Source organism: Carcharodon carcharias, chromosome 4 (assembly GCF_017639515.1).
Source record: "Carcharodon carcharias isolate sCarCar2 chromosome 4, sCarCar2.pri, whole genome shotgun sequence".
NCBI classification, from domain to species: domain Eukaryota; kingdom Metazoa; phylum Chordata; class Chondrichthyes; order Lamniformes; family Lamnidae; genus Carcharodon; species Carcharodon carcharias.
In genome coordinates, this window is record NC_054470.1 from 134,895,217 (window position 1) to 134,919,854 (window position 24,638).

The following is a 24,638-nucleotide window of genomic DNA, read 5'->3' on the forward strand; positions in this document are numbered from 1 at the left end:
CATGTTAAATTGATTTTTGGATGTAATGCTTGTACCCCGACTAGTTGGACTCCATAGGATCTCATTGATTTGGTATTTAAAGGTCAACAGTGGCACCCAATTTAGCCAAGTTGTTAAAAATGCATGCTTGTTTGGAAGTATATCACTTGCAGTTAAAGTTTGTTAGCAAATGCAGGGTAACTTGGCATTTTGATGCGTGCTAAGCTTGCCAAAATAAAATTTTGAAAATGAATTGATATTTCTTCCACCCTCTCCAAAGCTTGGTATTTTATAGGATGTTTTTTGGCAGATTAAAAAAAATGTTACCGTTGTCTTCATTTTGACACTGTTGCAATTAACATAACTAAAATCTAAATTTGAAAGGGAAAACAAAATTTTATATTTGCATAAAACAATAATTAGGGCTCAATTAAAAGCTTATTTGAATAAACATTGTGGCAAGGATCATTGAAGTTAATATTTATTGCCTACTAGAAACCTGTTTTTAAACCTTTGCTTAACGTGAAGAAATAAGTTGAAGAAAATCTTTTGGTGGAGGGGGAATCCTTTTTTCAAATTTGATTTTGGACGTTGTCAAAATTGGAAAAGCAAGCGAGTTAAAGATACAGCCTAAGCTCAGTGGTAGCCCACAATTATTTAAGCAGTTCACAGATAAAGCATTTACGGAGCTCACCATTGGATTGTCCTCGCAGAAAGGCTTTCTAAAATTGGAGAACCTATGTTTATTGTTTACCATTATGAATGCACAATAATTATTGCGGTTATACGCAAAGGAAAAGCTGCAATCTTTTAGTAAGCAATTCCTCAATGTGTGACATGAGTCAACTTTGATGACCTTGGTTTTCGGTGGCCTATCAGCATGGTAACTGTCAGTGCATTGCAGTACTTCTACACTACCTAGAAGTAAAAGACTGATGTTTGCTGCTATATAAAGAGTATAATCCTGTCAAAAATATGTAGTGATGATTCAAGTCTCACTTTTTTCTTTTTCTGCTGAAAAGCAAATGCATGCACATCACATCTGGGTTATCAATATTGTATGTGAAGCATAAAATTTAAATTTCTAGACTGATATTTGAGAATAGTACAATCCAATGTTTTAGGGTTTTTCTTAAAAAAATTTATTTTAAAAATCCCCAGAAATGGCTACAGTGTTGTTCATAAGGAGCTGAGCTTTAACTTCTATTAAATTAGTGCCCTAAAAGAATATGAATAAACTTTTGAAAGTTCCTAATGCAAATCAACAATCTAGCTCTAGGCTTGTGTTCATGAATCTAGGTATAGCCTTTTAAAAATCCATTATTTTCTAAAACTTTGGTTGATTTGGGGTGCATGCACAATATAACTGTAGCATTGATGCACAGTGGTTCAGCTTTGCTTTTGCAATGACACTACAGCCTGGATCTGGAGTTGCACCCAACTTGAAACTGGAACAGAGAAGTGAGACTTCCTGGAGGATGTAATCTCATTTCAGTCAATGCAGGCCTCAACGCTGAGTTTACTAAAGTTTGGCTTTTAATGCAAGATCCATTCCATTTTGCACAATGCAAAACTTGTAGTGTGAATGCATCATTTGAATACTGGCCTTCACAGTGATAACCTGGAAATGTAGAAAATACCCTGCTAGTGTGGGATGTTTTCTGTTCCTCACTTTGTCAGTTACTTTACAAAATTCCCTGCAGGGGGTGGTCATCCCTGCCTTTTTCTGAGTCGTCCCATGCTCAGTTATGAGCCATGGTTAATGGTGATAGAACCAGCAAATTTTCAATGATGATGGCGGAAGGGCTAAACCTTTAGGGACAACGGTTGCTTGCTGGCGGAGGAAGATCCTTTGAGAAGACTTGTGTTTCCTTTAAGCATGCACGAGGGAGGCAATGGAGAACCACTTCCTTCGTGTATTCTTTTCTCTAGTCGCATTGCCTATTGTTCATTGAAATCGAAAATGTGAGGCTCTTAGAAGGAACTGAAGAGGGAAAGCGCAAATGAGCAGGAGGGAAGGTTGCTACTACATGAAGGGAGGAGAAGGCAGTGAGTTAGAGAAGAGTTTTAGGGAGAGAAACACAGAACATGGAGCCTCCTTCTGAAGGCATTGCTTCCATTTGATAAGGTGAAGAGAGTAGTCGTACACAAGACCAAAATTTGTGGAACATAGATTTTTAGGGAGGTTCCATGGCTGGAGGTGGTTACAATTGATAGTGGGATCACTGCACCATGAAAGGATTTAAACACAAAATTTAAAATTGTGGAACCTGGAGCCAACATATTGTCAGTAAGGGTAGGGCTGATTTAATGAGTGGCACTTGATGTGGGATAGGATGCAGAGGTTCGGATGAGCTGACGTTTATGGTGAGTGGGGTACAGGAAGCCAGCTGGCAGAGTGTTGAAACCAGACTCTGGCGAACACTCTGGTTCTCGATCCTTCGCACCGAGAAGGCACTGGGAACATTTTCTCCCTATCCACTCTGTCCAGAAGCCTCATGATTTTGAATAGCCCTGTCAAATTTCCCCTCTGCTTCTTTTCTCCAAGGAACAATAGTCCTGACTTCAAATTGACTTCCTCATCCCTGGAACCATTCTTGTGAATCTTTTCTGCATCCTTTCTAATGCCTTCACATCCTTCTTAAAGTGTGATGTCCAGATCTAGATGCAATACTAATTTGAGGTGGAACCAGTGTTTTATACAAGTTTAACATAACTTCCTTGCTTTTGTATTATGTGCCCCGATTGATAAAGCTTAGGATGCAATATGCTTTATTAATCCTCCTCTCAACCTGTTCTACTGCCTAAAATGTATGTAAATATGAACCCAGGTTCCTCTGCTCCTGCACTCCCTTTAGAATTGTACCCTTTATTTTATACTGTCTGTGTTCTTCCTACCAAAATGCTCTGCATTAAATTTCACCTACCACTTCTCCTCCCGTTCTACCAACCTTTCCATGTTCTTTTGAAGTTCTACGCCATCCTCACAGTTTATAATTATAATGCTTCCAAATTTTGTATCATTTGCAAATTTTGAAATTGTGCATGATACACTGAGGCCTAAGTCATCAATGTTTTTCAGGCAGAGCAGGGCTCCCAACATCGGCCATTGGGGAACTCCCTGTATAAACTTCCTCTAGTCCGAAATACAACCATTCACTACTACTGTTTCCTGTCACTCAGCCAATTTCGTTTACATGTTGCAACTGTCCCTTTTCTTCCGTCAGCTCTAACTTTCCTCACAAATCTGTTTGGCACTGCATCAGATGTCTTTTTGAAGTTCATGTACGCCACATCAACAGCACTACTCTCATCAACCTTCTCTGTTAACCTCGTCAAAAAACTCAAGCAAGTTAGTCAAACACCAGTTGCCCGTAAAATTCATGCTGGCTTTCCTTAACTAACCGCATTTGCCCAAGTGACTATTATTTTTGTCCAAAATATAACATTTGTAAAGCTGCCCCACCACCGGGGTTAAACTGAATGGCTTGTGGTTGCTGGGCTTATCTTTACATCCTTTTTTGAACAAGGGTGTAACATTTGCAATTTTCTAGTCCTCTGGCACCACCCTTGAGTCCAAGGAAGATTGGAAAATCATGGCCAGGGCCTCTGCAATCTCCACTCCAGTATCCTTGGATGTATGTTGTCTGATCCTGGTGTCCTATCAACTTTTAAGTACAGAGAGTCTATCCAATACTGCCTCCTTATCAATTTTAAACCTTTCAAGTGTGAACTACCTCCTGTTTCATCATGATCTGGGCAACATTTCCTTTTTTTTTATTCTTTCAAGTAATGTGGGCTTTGGTGGCTAGCCCAGCATTTATTGCCCATCCCTAACTGCCCTTGAGAAAGTGGTGGTGAGGTGCCTTCTTGAACTGCTGCAATCCAAGTGGTGTAGGTACACCCAAGTGCTGTTAGGGAGGGAGTTCCAGGATTTTGACCCAGCGACAGTGAAGGAACGGCGATATATTTCCAAGTCAGGATGGTGTGTGTGGCTTGGAGGGGAACTTCCATGTGATAATGTTCCCTTGTATTTGCTGTCCTTGTCCTTCTAGATGGTAGCAGTCGTGGGTTTGGAAGGTGCTGTCCAAAGACCTTGGTGAATTCCTGCAGTGCATCTTGTGGATGGTACACACTGCTGCTACTGTGCATCAGTGGTGGAGGGAGTGAACGTTTGTGGATGAGGTGCCAATCAAGCGGGCTGCTTTGTCCTGGATGGTGTTGAGTTTCTTGAATGTTGTTGGAGCTGCAGGTGGAGAGTATTCCATCACACTTCTGACTTGTGCCTTGTAGATGGTGGACAGGCTTTAGAGAGTCAGGAGGTGAGTTCTTGCCACAGGATTCCTAGCCTCTGACTTGCCCTTGTAGCGGCAGTATTTATATGGCTAGTCCAGTTCAGTTTCTGCTCAATGGTAGCTCCCAGGATGATAGTGGAAGATTCAGTGATGGTGATGCCATTGAACGTCAAGAGGCAAAGGTTAGATTCTCTCTTGTTGGAGATGATCATTCCCTAGCACTTGTGTGGCACAAATGTTATTAGCCATTTGTCAGCCCAAGCCTGGATGTTGCCCAGATCTTGCTGCATTTGGACATGGGCTGCTTCAGTATCTGAGGAGTCGCTGAACATTGTGTAATCATCAGCGAACATCCCACTTCTGACCATATGATGGAGGGAAGGTCATTGATGAAGCAGCTCAAGATGGCTATGCTTAGGACATTACCCTGAGGAACTCCTGCAGTAATGTCCTGGAAGTGAGATGATTGACCTCCAACAACCACAACCATCTTTGTGCTAGCTATGACTCCAACCAGTGGTGAGTATTCCCCTGATTCCCATTGACTCCAGTTTTGCTCGGGCTCCTTGATGCCACACTCAGTCAAATGCAACCTTGCTGTCAAGGGCAGTCACTGTCACCTCACCTCGGGAGTTCAGCTGTTTTGCCCATGTTTGAATCAAGGCTATATTGAGGTAAAGACAGATGCATGCAAGTTTACATCTAAAGTTCGTTGCCTTAACTGGGAACAAATATGACCTAGTGACTCGATGGGAAAAGCTGTTCTTGCGTTATCAGATGCGGTTTTAATAATTAAATGCATTCTAATACTTGTTTTTATTATTTAAAGATCAATGTTGATTTTAGCTTTAGAATCACATAGCTGTATTTGTGCAATCTGTGTGCTGCAGCTATGTGACTTAAATGTCTGATTGAGTTACTTTGTATAATATTGCTTTTGGAGCTGTTTATAGAATCATTTAAATTCAGTTGAATTTCTTTAATGAGGTCTAGTTGTTATCTGTTACCTCACCCATGTGATTATTTATGTGCAAGTTGAGTGTTGGCAGGCAATCCTGCTCCTATCCTTACTCCTGTCCACTCATGTACACTTCAAATAGAGGGTGATTGGCATCCTTCCATCTGCAAGAGATGATGGAAATGCAGCCTCAGAACTTTGAGGTCAGATGAGATCATCTGCACTTTCAATGGCTGACGAAGCCTTTTCTGGAAAGGCAAAGTCTGCCACAGATGTCACACATGAAGTTGTCCCTTGCCATTGGTGCAGGATGATCTCCACTAACGCCTTGTTTGCAGGACTAGCATCAGCTTTGGAGCTTCTGAAGCCACATGTCACGGTGGTGGCAAACTCTCGCTCATAGCAGTTGTCGCCATTTGCATCAGTCGTCAGCTAGGGTTCCCCTCTTGTCATGACTGATGTTGAGGGCTTTCATGTCTCTTTTGATAGCATCCTTGAATCGGAGCTTTGGGCATCCTGTTGGTCTCTTGGCAGGGGCTACCTCCCCATATAGCATATCCTTGGGGATGTGACCATCCTGTGCACATGCATAGCCAGCAAGGCCACCTTTGCTTGATTAGTGCTTGTATGCTCAGCTTGTTTATCCTAGAAAGGGCTGCCTCATTCGTGACCTTGCCTTTCTGTGATACCAAGGATGAATATAGATACCGGAGATGGAAGTTATTGAGCGTTTTTCCTAGGTCGGTGTAAGTTGTCCAGGTTTTGCTGTCATACAGCAGTGTGCTGAGGATACAGGCCTTGTAGGTAAGCAACTTGTTGCTGCAGATCAGTTTGATTTTCTGTGCCTATTTTGTTCATCCGCCAAAGTTGGTGACTACCTTACTAATGTGTGTGCTGAGCTGTTCATTGAAAGAGACAGGATGTCTGTCACTGTAGTTCCAAGGTAGCTGTATTTGCTGACTGCTTCGAATGGTGTGTTGTTGAGTCTGATTACAGGCAGAGAGACAGTACCCATCCTATATCTACGGTTTTCTTCATTCTGATGGTGAGGGAAAACATGACGGGCAATGGACAGACGAGTCACGAGCTTTTGGAGCTGGTTCTGGTTGGGTAACTAGTGCTGTATCTTCAGTATACAGGAGTTCTCTGATCAGGACTTGCCACACTTTTGCCTTGGCTTTCAGCCTTGATGGGTTGAGGTGTGGCATGTGTTCATGATTTCCAAACTCGTAGATGGAGCTGTCAAATTGAATGGACTTGTTTATGTTATCATGGAAGGATTGTATGAGACTGCAAAGATTGGGAGGACAGCCACTTCACCCCCCCCCCCCAGTATCTGGTAGAGACCTGTCCTGCTCATAGTGTCAAATGCTTTTGTGATATTCACAAAAGTAAGGCAGAGTGATGTTTACTACTCTCTGCAATTCCCTTGAAGCACTGTAGGGAGAAAGTCATCGCTGTCATGAATCTGTCTGCTCTGAAGCTACATTGTGCCACCTGGTATATTTAATTGGTTAATCGATGTAGCCTCGTTAGAATGACCCTGACAAAAACCTTCCCAGTGACGCTGAGGAGTGAGATGCCCCCAGTAGTTGTTGCAATCTGCTCGATCACCTTGGTTCTTGCATAATGTGATGCTTATGTCACTCACATCCTGTTGGACAGGGCCTTCTCTGCAGCAGAGGAGGAGATGGTCATGGAGGTATGACAGCAGGTGGGGATTTCCATACTCCAGTACCCGAACTGGTATTCCATCCTTTCCAGGTGTTTTATTTGCTGCTAAGGAGCCAATGGCCTTTCAAGCTCAATAAGGTCTCTGTATCAACCTCATACATGACAGGTAGCTGCAGAAGATTATCAAGTGTAGGCAGAGATAATAAAAACAGAGAATGTTGGAAAAACTCAGCACGTTTGGCAGCATTTATGGAGAGAGAAACAGTTAACATTTCGAGTCTGTATGATTCTTCAGAGCTCAGGCAGAGGGATATCTGTCTCACCCTAAGTGTAGCTTAGAGAATAGCACTGTCAACCAGTGTTGCCATGTAACAATTGGTTGGAATTTTTTTTTTTTAATCCTTTTGTAATTTGGGTGCTCAAGTCAACAGTAGCATGAATCAGGAATTTGGATTAGTCCTTTCTCAACTGAGTTTGAGCTGGAGTCTTTTTTTTCCAGTTTACTCATTCTCACCTACTTTTCAGTATTTTATTCAGTGAAACTGTTAGGGGTGCAGGAAATGTATCTTATTTAATTGATAAAAATCAAGACTTAGAATATATGTTAAATTAACACTAGCTGAGGGACCTTTCAAATTGAACGCAATCTGATGATGCTAAATGAATTTAGCAATATAAATTGAATTTGCAGTTATTTCTTAAAACTCTGTATTCTTGCTTTCTTCCTAATGGCAAGAATATCTTTGTCATGACTTGTGAAGCTTTATGCAGTAATGGTGAGGTAATAATTTTGTCAGAATAAATGCAGAAGTACATAGAGCTATTTTCAGTCACTCTGCCTAATAGATTGCATTGTATTATAAATGGCAGCTTTATGGTGACTGCCACTACCAAAACTTCTGATGCATCATGGATGGAATTGAAAACAAAGATAAGAATTTTAAAATCAATATGTTGCTTGATCAGGAGCCAATGTAAGTCATTGAGTACAGAAGTGATGGGTGAATGGAACTTGGTTCAGGTAAGGATATGGACAGCAGAGTTTGGATGACCTCCTGTTTACAGAGGGTAGAATGTGAAGGCCAGCCAGGTCTGCATTAGAACAGTCAAATTTAGGGGTAACAAAGGCATGAATGAGCATTTCAGCAGCAGTTGAGCTGAGACAGGCGAAGTCAGGCAATGTTAAGGAGGTGGAAACAGGCAGTCTTAATGATGGTGCAGATAATGTGATTGGAAGCTTGCCTTGGGGTCAGATATGGCACCGAGGTTGCAAATAGCCTGGTTCCACCTGAGATGGTTGCCGGGGAGAGGGATGGAATCAGTGACTAGGGAGCAGAGTTTGGAGCAGGGACCAAAGAAGTCAATGGTTTTAGTTTTCCCAACTGGAGGAAATTTCTGCTCATCCAGTACTGGATCTCGGATAAGCAGTTTGATAATTTAGCAACAATGGAGGAGTTGAGAGAGGCGGTGGTGGGGGTGCTGGATGTTCTCGGCGTGCATGTGAAAACAAAAGCTATGCCTTTAGGTGATCTCCCCGTGGGGCAGTATGTTGTTGAGAAACAGGAGGCGGCCAAAGGTTCCTAAGGGCACTGGAGGTAACGGTGCAGGAGTGGGAAGAGAAGCCATCAACGGTGATTCTCTGACTATGATTAGATGAGTCCAAATGGAACCAGGTGAGTGCAGTCCCAACCAGATGAATAACAGCATTGAGGCTTTGGAGGAGGATGGTGCGGTCAAACATGTCCAAGGCTGCAGACAGGCCGAGAAAGGTAAGGAGGGATACCTTTTGTCATAAACATGTCATTTGTAACTCAGGGGCAGTTAGATTCTTTTGTTTATCTCCCAGGTGAAACAACAAATGAGAGTGACTTAAAGAGGATGTTGAGAAGTGGAGACCAACAAGCTACATAGGTGGATAATTATGTTTTAAGGCTTATGTAATTGAGCTGATTGTTTATTACAACAGCTTTCTAAGTTGATAGCTAGATGGGTGTTGCTGTACAATTCTAGATATGTAACAACAGGTGAAGTTGGCAGTCCATTCATTGCCAGATGGATTGACGCTACTCTGGGTTCTTGGAAACGGATATAATTCTGAGTGTTCATCTATTTGCTGCGTTTAACTGAGTGTTGATTACCAGTGGAAATGACAATTTAATTTCTAAGGATTTTTGAGGTGAGGCATGTCGATTGGTGCCTATTATTGGCAATGGGCACTTCTCAGCCTCAGCAAAGCTGCTTTTCTTTTGTTCTGACTGATGTGATTTAATATGATATTTCTCTGCACAAACAATATGGTAAATTTTATGGATTTTAATCTGCTTAGAATGTCTTGAAATTTGTCAAATAAAAATAGATTTGTAAAAATATAATAGTGGGAGAAATTGGAGTATGAGAAAAAACCAACAAGAAATATGAAAACAGACAGTAAAATCTTCTACAAGTTGAGAACCATATCTTCAGGAACTGTATTTTTCTTTCAAAATTTGAAGGACATTGCCTTATTTGGACACCTAGATTTTTTTTTAAAAGATCATAAGTTCACATGGGACTTTTCCAAGAAATCACCTGACCAGCATGGTAGTTGAGGAGGAGAGCTGTTTGCTTATTCGAACTGCAATTATTTTAATGGAAAAAAAAACTGGTTTAAAGGCAAAGGTTAGTAATTTACTGGCAATCACCTGATGGAGATTAGCTTTAAGTTTTGAACTTTTTTTTTAAACTCCTTTGGGAATGAACTGAGAAGTTAAAGCTGCCCAGGCTGCGTACTCATTGCCTTGCCTGAAATAGAGTGGTTATCAGTTTTTTTTAATTATTAATTTACGGGATGTGAGCTTCGCTGGCTGGGCCAGCATTTATTGCCCATCCCAGTTGCCCTTGAGAAGGTGATGGTGAGCTGCTGCCTTGAACTGCTGCAGCCCATGTGGTGTATGTACACCCACAGTGCTGTTAGGAAGGGAGTTCCAGGATTTTGACCCATTGATAGTGAAGGAGCAGTGATATATTTCCAAGTTAGGATGGTGTGTGACTTGAGGGGAACTTCCAGGTGGTGGTCTTCCCATCTATCTGCTGCCCTTGTCCTTCTAGATGGTTGTAGTCGTGGGTTTGGAAGGTGCTGTCTAAGGAGCCTTGGTGAATTCCTGCAGTGCATCTTGTAGGTGGCACATACTGCTGCTACTGTGCATTGGTGGTGGAGGAATGTTTGTGGATGTGGTGTCAACCTTCTCAAGTGTTGTGGGAGCTGCACTCATCGAGGCAAGTGGGGAGTATTCCATCAGACTCCCAGATTTGTGGCTTGTAGATGGTGGACAGGCTTTGGGGAATCAGGTGAGGTACTCATCACAGAATTACTAGCCTCTGAAGTGCCCTTGTAGCTACAGTATTTATATGGCTAGTCCACTTCAGTTTTTGGTCAATGGTAACCCCCCAGGATGTTGATAGGGGATTCAGTGAGCATCAAGGGGCAATGATTAGATGCTCTCTTGTTGGAGATGGTCATTGCCTTACACTTGTGTGTCATGAATGTTATTTGCCACTTGTCAGCCCAAGCCTGGATATTGTACTGGTCTTGCTGCATTTGGACATGGACTGCTTCAGTATCTGAAGAGTCATGAATGGTGCTGAACATTGTGCGAACGTCCCCACTTCTGACCTTATGATGGATGAAAGGTCATTGATGAAGCAACTGAACAGGGTTGGGCCGAGGACACTACCCTGAGGAATTCTTGCTGAGATGACTGACCTCCAACAACCATCTTCCTTTGTGCTAGGTAGGACTCCAACCAGTGGAGAGTATTCCCCTGATTCCCATTGTCTCCCATTTTGCTAGGGCTCCTTGATGTCAGTGGTGTCAGTGAGCAGGTTATTGCTAAGCAAATGCCACTTGGTAGCTCTATTGATGCTCCCTTCCATTAGTTTACTGATGACTGAGAGTAAACTGATGGGACGGTGATTGGCCAGGTTGGATTTGTCCTTTTTGTGTACAGGACATACGTGGGCAATTTTCCACATAGCTGGGTAGATGCCAGTGTTGTAGCTGTACTGGAACAGCTTGGCTAGGGGAGTGCCATGTTTTGGAGCACAATTCATAAGTAATATTGCTATGGCCCATAGCCTTTGCAATATCCAGTGCCTTTAGCCGTTTCTTGACATCACGTGGAGTGAATTGAATTGGCTGAAGACTAGCATCTGTGATGCTGGGGACCTCCAGAGGAGGCTAAGATGGATCATCCACTTGGCGCTTCTGGCTGAAGATCATAGCAAATGCTTCAGCCTTGTGTTTTGCACATATGTGCTGGGTTCCCCCATCATTGCGGATGGGGATATTGTGGAGCTTCCTCCTCCAGTGTGTTGTTTAATTGTCCACCACCATTCACGACTGGATGTGGCAGGGCTGCAGAGCTTAGATCTGACCCGTTGGTTGTGGGATCACTTAGCTCTGCCTATCAATTGTTGCTTATGCTATTTGGCATGCAAATAGTCCTGTAGCTTCACCAGGTTGACACCTCATTTTTAGGATGCCTGGTGCTGCTCTTGGCATGTCCACCTGCACTCTTCACTGAGCCAGGGTTGTTCCCATGGTTTGATGGTAATGGTAGAGTGGGGATATGCTAGGCCATAAGGTTACAGATTGTAGTTAAGCACAGTTCTGCTGCTGCTGATGGCCCACAGCATATCTTGGATACCCAGTCTTGAGTTGCTAGATCTGTTTGAAACTTATCCCATTTAGTACATGGTAGGTGCCACACAGTGTGATGAAGGGTACCCTAAAATTGAACTATCCAGCTAGGAATCCTCATCTCATTGGATCTTGCCTGTCTTTGGAAACCTGAAGGCTGAGATGAGAAGGATTGATCTGGCTTTGCTGTCGAGAACCTCCAGTCATCAATTGGAACAAGCAATGTGCCTTTAGATGAGGAAGCTCCAGATCAACAGCGTCAGCCCTGAAAACTTTACCCTTTGTTTTGTAAAGTCTTTTCTTCAACCACTCACCTGTGCAGAGACCCTATCTCTTTATCCTTTGTTTGTGTGTATGTATGTGCTGGAGAATTTTCTGGAGTTACTTCCAGATTATAAATTGTGTTAGCCAGTTCTTGCAACTTGCTTTTGAACAAGAAGTTTCATTTTATAATAAATCAATCATTCTGAGTTTATTGAAAGAAGCCTGGTTAAAGTCTCATTTATTCTGGGCCTAACAGCAGTGAAGATGTATAATTCCAAGAATTATAAATCAGGAGGCAAAAGGGAGGAAGGTACTTTAAATGATAACTATCACCTAGAGGAAAAAGTACTAGGGAAATGAATGAAATTTAAGTTTGACAAGTCCTATGGACCTGATGGCCTGCATCCTAAGGACTTACAAGAAGTGGCTGCAGAGATAATGGATGCATTGATTGTAATCTGCCAAAATTCCTTAAATTCTGGAGAAGTCCCAGCAAATTGGAAAACTGAAAACTTAACACCTCGGTTCAAGGATGGAGGGAGATAGGCAAATTAGCTGAAAGCAGGAAACTAACATCTGTCATTGGGGAAAATACTAGAATCTTTTATTAAACAGGTAGTAGCAGGACATTCAGAACATCATAATACTATCAGGCAGAGTCGCCATGGTTTTGTGAAAGGAAAAGCCTGTTTCACAAATTTATTACAGTTTTGAGGATGTAGCAAGCAGGGTGGATAAAGGGGGAATCAGTTAATGATGTATATTTGGATTTCCAAAAGGCATTTGATGTGGTGCCGCACAAAAGATAAGAGTTTGAGTTTGGGGTGATAATATTAGAATGTATAGAACTGGCTAACTAAGGAGAAACAGAGTTGGGATAAATGGATCATTTTCAGGATGACTAACTGTAACAAGTGCATTTCCACAGGGATCAGTGCTTAAGGCCTCAACTATTTACGATTATATTAATGTCTTGGATGAAGCGACTAACTGTTTTGTGACCAGATTTTCTGCTGAGATGAAGATAGGTAGGGAAGCAAATTGTGAGGAAGAAACAAAGAGTCTGCAGAGGGATATTAGATAGATTGGGCAAAAATTTGGCAGATGTGGTATAATGTGGGGAAAGTTGAGAGGTTATCCACTTTGGCAGGAAGAATAGAAAAACAGAATATTATTTAAATGGAGGGAGACCACAGAATCTGCAGTACAGAGGAATCTGGGTGTCCTTGTGCATGAATCACAAGGTCAGCATGTGGGCGCAACAAGTAATTAGGCAGGCAAACAGAATGTTGGCCTTTCTTGTAAGGGAGATGGGGTATGAAAGTTGGGAATTAAAATGGCAAGTGTTGCTAAAACTCAGAAGGCCTGGCAGCATCTGTGGAGAGAGAAACAGAGTTAACATTTCAAGTCCTGTAGGACTTCTTCAGAAGCACTTTGCAAATGCTAGAAATCTGAAATAAAAACTGTTTGCTTTTATAAAAGTAGGGAGGTCTTTCTAGAACAGTACAGGGCATTGGTGAGACCACACCTGAAATGTGTACAGTTTTGGTCACTTTCCTTAAGGAGGGACATAGTTGTATTGGAACCAGATGAGAGAAAGTTTGCTAGGCTGATTCCTGGGATGAGGGGGTTTGCCTTATGAGGAAAGGTTGAGCAAGTTAGGCCTATACTCATTGGAATTTAAATGAAATAGAGGTGATCTTATTGAAACGCAGAAGATTTCAAGGGGTTTGATAGGGTAGATGCTGAGAGGATTTTCCTCTCCCTGGGGTAATCTAGATCTAGGAGGCACAGTTTAAAAATAAGGGACCTCCCATTTAAGACAGATATGAGGAATTTCTTCTCTTGAGGGCCATTAGTATTGGGTTTCTCTTTTCCAGAGATCGTGGAGGCTATATGGCTCACTGAATATATTTAAGGCAGAGTTAGACAGATTATTGATTGACAAGGAAGCCAAGGGTTATTGGCAGTCAGGAAAACCATGATCTTATTGAATGGCAGAGCAGGCTAGAGGGGCTAAATGGCCTAATCTTGCTATTTCTTATGTCCTTATGCTGATATTGTGCAAGAATTTCACTAAACCTTTGGTAGCAAAAAGACCCTCTACTTGCAGTATCTGAAGTACATTTTGTGGCCTATCCATTTGTGGGCTCTGAATCCTGGTAATCTAACTCGCAATGCCAAGACAGTTCCATTGTTTTTTGAACTACTAATTGGTAATCACTTATTTGATCTGTTTAAAATTATGGAATTTTTGAAAGGATAATTTTTGTGATGTTGCCACGTCGGTGCCTAAATCCTAAATAAGCTGTTGACCAATGCAATAGATGATCTTATGATGTTTAAACTGACACAATAACACTCCTGTTTTAAACTAATTCACTTGCATAGCTGTCAGATGTTGTGGACTGTTGCCTTTATTTCCAAAACAAAAACGAAGCCCCCAGTGATGGTACTTGATTAGTTTCCTGCACCAATATAAAAGGAAATTCTGAATATAGTGGGCTTGGACAATTATTTTTTACCACCAGCTACCTAGGTGTAAAAATGAATTGAGATGTTTTGTGATGTTTATAGCTGTTAACAGTTGGTTCTTCATAGTCTATTATGTAAAGGTCACCAATGGAAATTATTTGCTTGACTTCACCATTTGTCTAACTTTGTAAGGACAGAGTGTTCTGCTCAGATATCTTAATTTCTAAATGGCAGTTGGCCCAGTTTTTGAGGCCAGTATATACTTAGCTTTATTTTCTTGAAGTTGTAGCTGAAATATCAATCATGTGTTTGAATTCTTCCATTAAAAATACAATTAAAATGTATGGTTTACAGTTATGATGATTCCACTTTTTTTTTTGGTTAATGGCCACTGATAATTATATTAATCATTTCCATGAACGTACTAGCTAAACTGAATTTTTTCCTTTATTCGGTGTGAATTAGATTAGGATTAGAGGAAATATTTCTGTTCGAGTAATCATGAGGACTGACTGTCAAATTAGACATTTAACATTAACTCCGAATGTTGCTATTTTGCCTGGAGCTCCAACTACCGTACCATGCTTCCATTGCAAGAAATGGCTTCTGACTAGAAATATCGCTTATATATGTGCAATATTCCGTCACACTCCTGACATGTGCCATGGAGATGGTGGGCAAGCTTTGGGGAATCGGGAGGTGAGTTGCCATCTGCAGAATTCCCAGTCTCTGACCTGCTCTTGTAGCCACAGTATGGTTGGTTCAGTTTAGTTTCTGGTGAATGGTAACCCCCAGGATGATGATAGTGAGGAATCAGTCATGGTAATGCCATTGAATGTCATAGGGAAATGCTTAGATTCTCACTTGTTAAAAGATAGTTGTTGCCTGTCACTTATGTGGCACAAATGTTACTTGCCACTTAATAGCCCAAAGCTGAATGTTGTCCAGGTCTTGCTGCATATTAACTTGGACTGCTTCAGTATCTGATGGTTCATTAATGGTGCTGACCATTGTGCAATTGCAATCATCCTTAATGAATCTTCAGTGGTATTACCCAAAGATAATTGAGGTGATTAGAAACTTTTATTTCATTTAAACTTGTTTCTCACCTTCTGATTTGCAGTGTTTGAGTTTTGCACTAAATTTTTTTTTGCCTTTTATTGTATGCCTCAGTTTTATGCAAGAATTCTGATGAATCAGGAGAATCAAGGAGTAAGTTGATAGTTGAATAAATGAAGGGGCATGTTTGAAAGAGTGGAGATTAGAATAAATTAGAGCAGGCTTGGGTAGAAAGGGATAGGAGCTGCTGAAGAATCAAGGCTGCTGATTTCAAATTTTTTGGCACAAGGAACAAGTACTGTGCCAAAATCATGCCATTTTGCTGTTTCTCATTCCAGAAGTAATAAAGCCTATTGTAATGTTCAGTCTTGCCAATTAAGACATTGGGAGCTATTTTGGGTGGGGAGCAGGGAGAGAGGGAATGTGGCAGGAGAAAAAATTTGACCTTGTTGGCATTGCATTCATTAATGATATCTTAGGTTGATGAGAAAGGAACAAAATGAACTTTATTTTGCAGTACTTTTAGTGATTCTGTAACCTTTGGGCTGATATGGCACATCATCATTTAATACTATCCAACATCCCATGGCAAAATAAAACAAAAACCGAAGTCAAAATATGGGTTATGCCAAGAAGAAATGTGTACATATGGTGTATTTCATTTATCTTCAAAGCCCAATGCTTGTAACCAAGTTTTAGAAGATTTGCTTCCTAACTGACTTAAATATAGGCATGACTAACTGGATAAGAAAATAATTTTCACATGATAGTGGAACCCTTCTCAGGGTGATTGCTGAGGCAAACATGGTGAGTTTTTAAAATGATGCATGTGAAGTGTTTAAAAAGCCTGAGGTCAATGGAAGCAAATGTGCTTTCTTCATACAATTTTTAAAGCATGTGCATACATTTTTCTTCTGTCACGTTGTGAGATTATATTTGTTTGTGCCCTCTTTACGCACATATGCAACACAATTTTTACTTATTCGTTGGAGTACAAATTTGAGTATTGAAACAGTTAAATAAATGAAAGCAGTTTTCGTAGGCTGGTTTAAGGTGTCAGATTTATTTTGTGCAGATTAGTGGCTTGAATGTAGTAGTGGCAAAATAAATGCCAACTGTTTCATGTATATGATCATGTAAAGAATGTCTACCATATGCCACCAATTGTTATATGATATGTATACTTAGTAGAGGTACTAAGTTCTTGGACCCTCGCTTTCTAACTCCCCTTAGCCTCTTCTGTTTCAAAAAAAACAATTTCAGCCCATCCAATTTTTTCTCATAGCCAAATTTCTCAAGTCTTGTCAACATTCTTATAAATCTCTATGTTCTTGGCCCTCTCTCTGTGTAACCTCCTCCAGTCCCACAATCCTCAGATCTCTGCACTCCTCCAGTTCTGGCCTCTTGCCCATCCCTTATTTCCATTGCCTGTTGTGTTTAGATGTCTGGACCCCAAGTTCTGAGATTCCTCCCTAAACTCTGCGACCTTGCCTCTTTCCCCTCCTCTTAAAACCTACCTCTTCGACCAAGCCTCTTGTCACCCCTTCTTAATATCTTTGTGGCTTAGTGTTAAACTTTGATTGAAAAGGTGTTGTAAAACACCCGTTGTTGTTGGTTTGTAACACATGCACTTGGAGTTGCAATTAGATGTGTGGTGCTTTACAAATGGAAGCAAATAATTCCAATCTTGCAATTGATTATTTTGCTTTCTTTTCAGAATTCATCTATTCCCCAACCAACAATCCAGTTCCAAGGACTTCAGGGGGTAAGGAAATTTATAATTTTGTTTTAAATAACCAAACTCTTTTTTTAAAAAAAAAATTAGCTGGCAGTTTGAGATCATTGCATGATTGTTCTGGCATTAGCTAATATTCCCAAATGCTTTCTGATAGATAGCAAAGCGGTACCTGACAAAACTATCAATTATTTTTGCCTTGTTTATACACTGTTGCTTGAATGAATTAAACTACAGTGAGTCTTCACCAGATGTCACAGATAACTTATTTTTAGCTCAGTTTCCTTTTGATCGTAGTGGAGTAGATCAGCACATGTACCTTTTGATGAAGCATCATCTCCATAATTGCTGACTTGTCACCTAACTGTTATAAAAGTTCCAAAGAATTTGAAATGAAGATGTTCTTACAAACTCAATATAGTGGCCATACTGATGTCAGCAGCAACTTTGAATGCGGTTTAAAAATTTCTGTATGGTATTTGAGCAGTGTCCTACAAATTTAGTTACAAGGACCGAGCCAAGCTCTCTAGAAAAGTTTGATTATGCTCCCAATTGGCAAGCTAAAGTTGTGATCCTTTTGCAAATTTGTTAACTTGTGTTACCATATTGCTATTACTATAACATGGCTTAAAATCAGTACTTGCAACTATCAACTATGCTTTATTATTCATTCATGGGATGTGGGCATTGCTGGCTGGGGGCCAGCATTTATTGCCCATCTCTAATTGCCCTTGAGAAGGTGGTGGTGAGCTGCCTTCTTGAACCTTTTGCAGTCCATGTGGGGTAGTTTCACCCACAGTGCTGTGAGAGAGAGTGTTTCAGGATTTTGACTTGGCAACAGTGAAGGAACGGTGATATACTTCCAGGTCAGGATGGCGTATGGCTTGGAGGTAAACTTCCATATGGTGGTGTTCCCATGCATCTTCTGCCCTTGTCCTTCTAGATGGTAGTGGTTGTGGGTTTGGAAGGTGCTGTTTAAGGAGTCTTGGTGAGATCCTGCAGTGTATCTTTTAGATGGTACACACTGCTGCCACTGCGTCAGTGGTGCGGGGAGAGAATGTTAGTGGATGGGGTGCCATTCAAGCAGGCTGCTTTGTCCTGGATGGTGTCCAGCTTCTTTAGTGTTGTTGGCACTGCACTCACCCAGGCAAGTGGAAGAGTATTCCATCACATTTCTGACCTGTGCCTTGGGGAGTCAGGAGGTGAGTTACTCACTGCAGAATTCCTAGCCTCTGACCTGCACTTGTAGCCAAAGTACTTATATGGCTAGTCCAGTTCAGGTGGTGAATGGTGATGAACATTGTGCAATCGTCAGCAAAATCCCCACTTCTGACCTCATCATGGAAAGCAGGCCATCGATAAAGCAGTTGAAGATGGTTGGGCCAAAGACACTACCCTGAGGAACACCTGCAGTGATGTCCTGAGACTGAAATGATTGACCTCCAACAACCACAACCACCTTGCTTTGTGCTAGGTATGAGTCCAACTAGTGGAGAGTTGTCTCCATTGTTCCCATTGACTTCAGTTTTGCTAAGGTTCCTTGATGGCGACTCTCTGTTAATTGGTGTCTTGATGTCGAGGGTAGTTACTCACGCCTCACCTCTGGAGCTCAGCTCTTTGGGCATTGTTTGAACCAAAGCTGTAATGAGGTCAGGAGCCGAGTGATCCTGGCAGAACCTGAACTGAGTGTCAGTAAGCAGATTATTTCTAAGTAAATGCTGTTTGATAGCACTGTTGATGACCCCTTCCATCACTTCAGTGATGATCAAGAATAGACTGATGGGGCGGTAATTGGCTGGGTTGGATTTGCCCTGCTTTTTGTGTCCAGGACATACCTGGGCTATTTTCCACATAGCTGGGTCAATGCCAGTGCTGTACTGGAACAGCTTGGCTAGAGTCCTGGAGCACAAGTCTTCAGTAGTATTGCCGGAATATTATAAGAGTGCATAACCTTTGCAGTATCCAGTACCTTCAGTCGTGTCTTGATATCACATGGAGTGAATCAAATTGAATGAAGATTGGCATCTGTAATGCTGGAGTCCTCAGGGGGACACCGCGATGGATCATCCACTCAGCATTTCTGACTGAAAATTGTTGCAAATGCTTCAGCCTTATCTTTTTGCACTGATGTGCTGCCTCCCACCCCACCCCAACTCCCTCATTGAGGATGGCGATATTTGTGGACCTTCTTCCTCCTGTGAGTCAGTTAATTGCCCACCGCCATTCATGACTGGATGTGGCAGGAATGCAGAGCTTAGATCTGATCCATTGATTGTAGAATCACAGCTCTGTCTATCGCACGCTATTTGGCATGCAAGTAGTCCTGGGTTGTAGCTTCACCAGGTTGGCACCTCAGTTTTTGGTATGCCTCCTGCTGCTCCTGGCCTGCCCTCCTGCACTCTTCATTGAACCACGGTTGATCCCCTGGCTTGGTGGTAACAGTAGATCGGGGGATGTGCTGAGCCACAAGGTTTCAGATTGTGGTTGAGTACAATTCTGCAACTACTCCTGGCCCACATTGCCTCATGGATGCCCACTCTTGAGTTGCTAGATATGTTCGAAACCTATCCCATTTAGCTTGGTAGTAATGCTACACAAAAGTATGGACGCTATCCTCAGTGTGAAGAGGGGACTTTGTCTCCACAAGGATTGTGCGTTGGTCACTCCTGCTGATGGTGTCATGGACAGATGCATCTGCAGCAGGCAGGTTGGTGAGGATAAGGTCAAGCATGTTTTTCCCTTTTGGTTCACTCACCACCTGCCACAGACCCAGAGTACATTCTGTGGCCATGCCACGCTCAGTGCGTCCTGCAAGTGGTGTTCAACATGGAGGAGTACTGATTCATCAGCTGAAGGGGGACTGTACATGGTAGAAGGTTTCCTTGTCAGTAGAAGGTTTGCTTGCCCAAAATTGGCCTAATGCCATGAGACTTCATGGAGTCTGGAGCCGATGCTGAGGACTACCAGGGCAACTCCCTCCTGACTTATATACAGGGCCTGTCGGGCCTGTCCTGGTGGGACTGGACAGACCCAGGGGTGGTGATGGTGGTGTCTGGGGCATTATCTATAAGGTACGATTCCATGAGTATGACTGTGTCAGGCTGTTGCTTGGCTAGTCTGTGGGGCAGCTTTTCCAATTTTGGCACAAGCCTCTGGACGTTAGGAGGACTTTGCAGGGTCAACAGGGCTGAATTTACTGTTCTCGTTTCTGGCGCCTAACCCGATGCCGCGTGGCCTGTCTGATTTCATTCCTTATAGACTTCGTAGCGACTTGATACAACTGAGTGGCTTGCTAGACCATTTCAGAGGGCATTTGAGAGTCAACCACATTATTGTGGGGCTGGCGTCGTAAGTAAGCCAGACCAAGTAAGAATGGCAGATTTCCTTCCCTAAAGGACGTTAGCAAACCAGAATGATTTTTACGACAATCGACAATGATTTCATGGTCATCGTTAGAGTTTTAATTCCAGAATTTTATTGAATTAAAAATTCACCATTCAAGCCCAGGCCCCAGAGCAGGTTTCTGGATTACTAGTCACAGAATCACAGTGCAGAAGAGGCCCTTTGGCCCATCGAGTCTGCACCGACACATGAGAAACACCTGACCTACCTACCTAATCCCATTTACCAGCACGTGGCCCATATCCTTGGATGTTATGACGTGCCAAGTGCTCATCCAGGTACTTTTTAAAGGATGTGAGGCAACCTGCCTCCACCACCCTCCCAGGCAGTGCATTCCAGACCGTCACCACCCTCTGGGTAAAAAAGTTTTTCCTCACATCCCCTTCCTAAACCTCCTGCCCCTCACCTTGAACTTATGACCCTTCAACTAAGGGGAACAGCTGCTCCCTATCCACCCTGTCCATGCCCCTCATAATCTTGTACACCTTGATCAGGCCGCCCCTCAGTCTTCTCTGCTCCAACAAAAACAACCCAAGTCAATCCAACCTCTCTTCATAACTTAAATGTTTCATCCCAGGCAACATCCTGGTGAATCTCCACTGCACCACTATAGTCCAGTGACAATACCATTGCGCCACTGCCTCCCCACAGTGGTGCAGTAGAAGAAGCAAGTTTAATTATTTGTTTTGCTGTCCTGGCTTGGTAGTCTAATTATTTTTATGAACGCTGCCCTTATTTTGCTATTTACGGCAGAGGATAGTACCATTCAGCTTCCGGTGTTTTGTTTTTTAGGGTTGTCTTTTACTTAATTTTAAGAGTCCAAATGAAATAGCTTAGTTCTATAAATCTGTTTTGGGTTAATCTGTTGAACCCATTGATGTTTTCAAGATGGTGTATTTTAAAATAAATAGTTGTGTCCTGTTTATTTTTCTCTCGTCATTAATTTTCTTCCTGTTGTATATTTTGCCTTCCTGAAGGCTAATGGTCTGGTATGTTGATCGAGTTACTGTATTTGTGCCTTCACACTGTTGGTAAGCTAAGTAATGAAGGAAACTATCCCATCTAAGCCTAATGCTGTCTTCACTTGATATTTACACACCTCCAATTCCAATAGGAGTCACTGGGTAGGAATTGTGTAAAGTGATATTGTGCCAAGTTATATCAGTAATTTTTGCATGTTATAATGTCCACAACTATTTTCATCTAGTGGTACTTGAATCCTATGTCCAAATAGTATTTAATTAATCGGTAAAGAATGTCTCTTATAATTTGTTGAACTGAAAAAGTCCATATGCTAATTTGGTGTCTGCCAGCGTATTAGTCACAAGTTTGAATCTCCAACTTGGATGCAATTTGACCTTCTTGAACAAGTTTCTTGTTTCCTTTAACCAGCTATGTATAAGCCTGACTTGGTAACAAGCTAATTCCTCTCCATGAGCAGATCATGGTCATTTTTCCATTCTGAGACGGTAGAGATTAAAAGAACTAGTGGAAAAGTCTGTCCCATATTATGATCTTCTGGTTAAAAGCTGATTTATTGAGTATCATTTGACCAGCAGTGACTATCACTTTGATTTACAAGTACAATCCATTTTTAAAAAGAAACATTGCTTGAAATGCTTAAATAGGTTTGCAATCTCTGTGGTAATTCAATATTTTAGATCTTACTGCTGACATTTCTGGATAATATCTATTTAATAACGAATGGTATAAATGTTTTTTATGTTAAAATTTGGATTGGCACTCCAAGGAGAAATGCTAAGATAAAGTTATACTTTACTTTTCAATGTTGTGTTTACATTGTTGGTTTATTCATTGGTTGTGTAAAGGATATATCTTGTTTTCTGTTGGACTGTGGTTTAAAATTCTAATGGCTGCAGTTTGAAAGACATGTCCACTGGAGCAGGATGAGAGAGATATATACAATGTTGTAGTCCTGGAACAGAATGTGCCATGAAAGACAGGATGATGCCAGAAAGGAGTACTGGACCAAGGGAGTTGCCTGGCAACAACGTTTTAATTGGCTCCTGACCAGGTGACCAGGTTTTTTGTGAGGGCTGTGCAGATGAATAGCTGCTAGCCTGAAAGGAACAACACCTAAAACCTCTTTCTCCTATGTGTGGAAGATTCCAGTAATTCCACAATAATAGCTAGCTGGCCTTTTCTCCTCATATCTCTATAACCTGCCCTCTCTCTGAGGAAACCCCTGTAAAAAGGAAAAGGGCAAAACCACTGTTAGAGACATTGAAAAGCAAGTCCTCAATTAGTGAACTAGATACTGAAAGTTATAAAAACAAAAATCTGCAGGTGCTGGAAATCTAAAACAAAAACAGAATTATCTGGAAAAACTCAGCAGGTCTGGCAGCATCGGCAGAGAAGAAAAGAGTTGACGTTTCGAGTCCTCATGACCCTTCAACAGAACTGGGTGAATCCAAAGAGAGGGGTGAAATATAAGCTGGTTTAACGTGAGGGGAGAGAAGTGAAGGGGGGTGGTGTGGTTGTAGGAACAAGCAAGCAGTGATAGGAGCAGATAATCAAAAGATGTCACAGACACAGGTGTTGAAGTTGGTGATATTATCCAAACGAATGTGCTAATTAAGAATGGATGGTAGGGCACTCAAGGTACAGCTCTAGTGGGGGTGGGGGGCATAAAAGATTTAAAAATAATGGAAATAGGTGGGAAAAGAAAAATCTATATAAATTATTGGAAAAAGCAAAAGGAAGGGGGAAGAAACAGAAAGGGGAGGGGATGGAGGAGGGAATTCAAGATCTAAAGTTATTGAATTCAATATTCAGTCGGGAAGGCTGTAAAGTGCCTAGTCGGAAGATGAGGTGCTGTTCTTCCAGTTTACATTTGTCTTCACTGGAACAATGCAGCAAGCCAAGGACAGACATGTGGGCAAGGGAGCAGGGTGGAGTGTTAAAATGGCAAGCGACAGGGAGGTTTGGGTTATTCTTGCGGACAGACCGCAGGTGTTCTGCAAAGCGGTTGCCCAGTTTGTGTTTGGTCTCTCCAATGTAGAGGAGACCGCATTGGGAGCAACAAATGCAGTAGACTAAGTTGGGGGAAATGCAAGTGAAATGCTGCTTCACTTGAAAGGAATGTTTGGGCCCTTGGGCGGTGAGGAGAGAGGAAGTGAAGGGGCAGGTGTTGTATCTTTTGTGTGGGCATGGGGAGGTGCCATAGGTGGGGGTTGAGGAGTAGGGGGTGATGGAGGAGTGGACCAGGGTGTCCCGGAATACCGCCGAGAGGGTGAAGGGAAGATGTGTTTGGTGGTGGCATCATGCTGGAGTTGGCGGAAATGGCGGAGGATGATCCTTTGAATGCGGAGGCTGGTGGGGTGATAAGTGAGGACAAGGGGGATCCTATTATGTTTCTGGGAGGGAGGAGAAGGCGTGAGGGCGGATGCACGGGAGATGGGCTGGACACGGTTGAGGGCCCTGTCAACGACCGTGGGTGGAAAACCTCGGTTAAGGAAGAAGGAGGACATGTCAGAGGAACTGTTTTTGAAGGTAGCATCATCAGAACAGATGCGACGGAGGTGAAGGAACTGAGAGAATGGGATGGAGTCCTTACAGGAAGCGCGGTGTGAGGAGCTGTAGTCGAGGTAGCTGTGGGAGTCGGTAGGCTTGTAATGGATATTGGTGGACAGTCTATCACCAGAGATTGAGACAGCGAGGTCAAGGAAGGGAAGGGAAGTGTCAGAGATGGACCACGTGAAAATGATGGAGGGGTGGAGATTGGAAGCAAAATTAATAAATTTTTCCAAGTCCCGATGAGAGCATGAAGCAGCACCGTAGTAATTATCGATGTACCGGAGAAAGAGTTGTGGAAGGGGGCCGGAGTAGGACTGGAACAAGGAATGTTCCACATACCCCATAAAGAGACAGGCATAGCTGGGGCACATGCGGGTACCCAGAACCACATCTTTTATTTGGAGGAAGTGAGAGGATTGAAAGAGAAATTGTTCAGTGTGAGAACAAGTCCAGCCAGATGGAGAGTAGCGGTGGATGGGGATTATTCGGGCCTCTGTTCGAGGAAGAAGCTAAGGGCCCTCAGATGGAGGTGTAGAGGGATTGGACGTCCATGGTGAAGATGAAGCGGTTGGGGCCAGGGAA

The 24,638-nt window shown here is 42.3% G+C and overlaps 1 protein-coding gene across 2 annotated transcripts in view; it reads left to right on the top strand.

The window, feature by feature from the left end:
- The window catches only part of ell2 (elongation factor for RNA polymerase II 2), a 170,388-nt gene that overhangs the window by 5,532 nt on the left and 140,218 nt on the right, over positions 1-24,638 (top strand). For both annotated transcript variants that reach the window (XM_041186087.1, XM_041186088.1), the window contains exon 2: positions 17,100-17,147. In XM_041186087.1, coding sequence (XP_041042021.1) covers positions 17,100-17,147 — 48 coding nt within the window. The remainder of the gene's footprint in view (positions 1-17,099; positions 17,148-24,638) is intronic.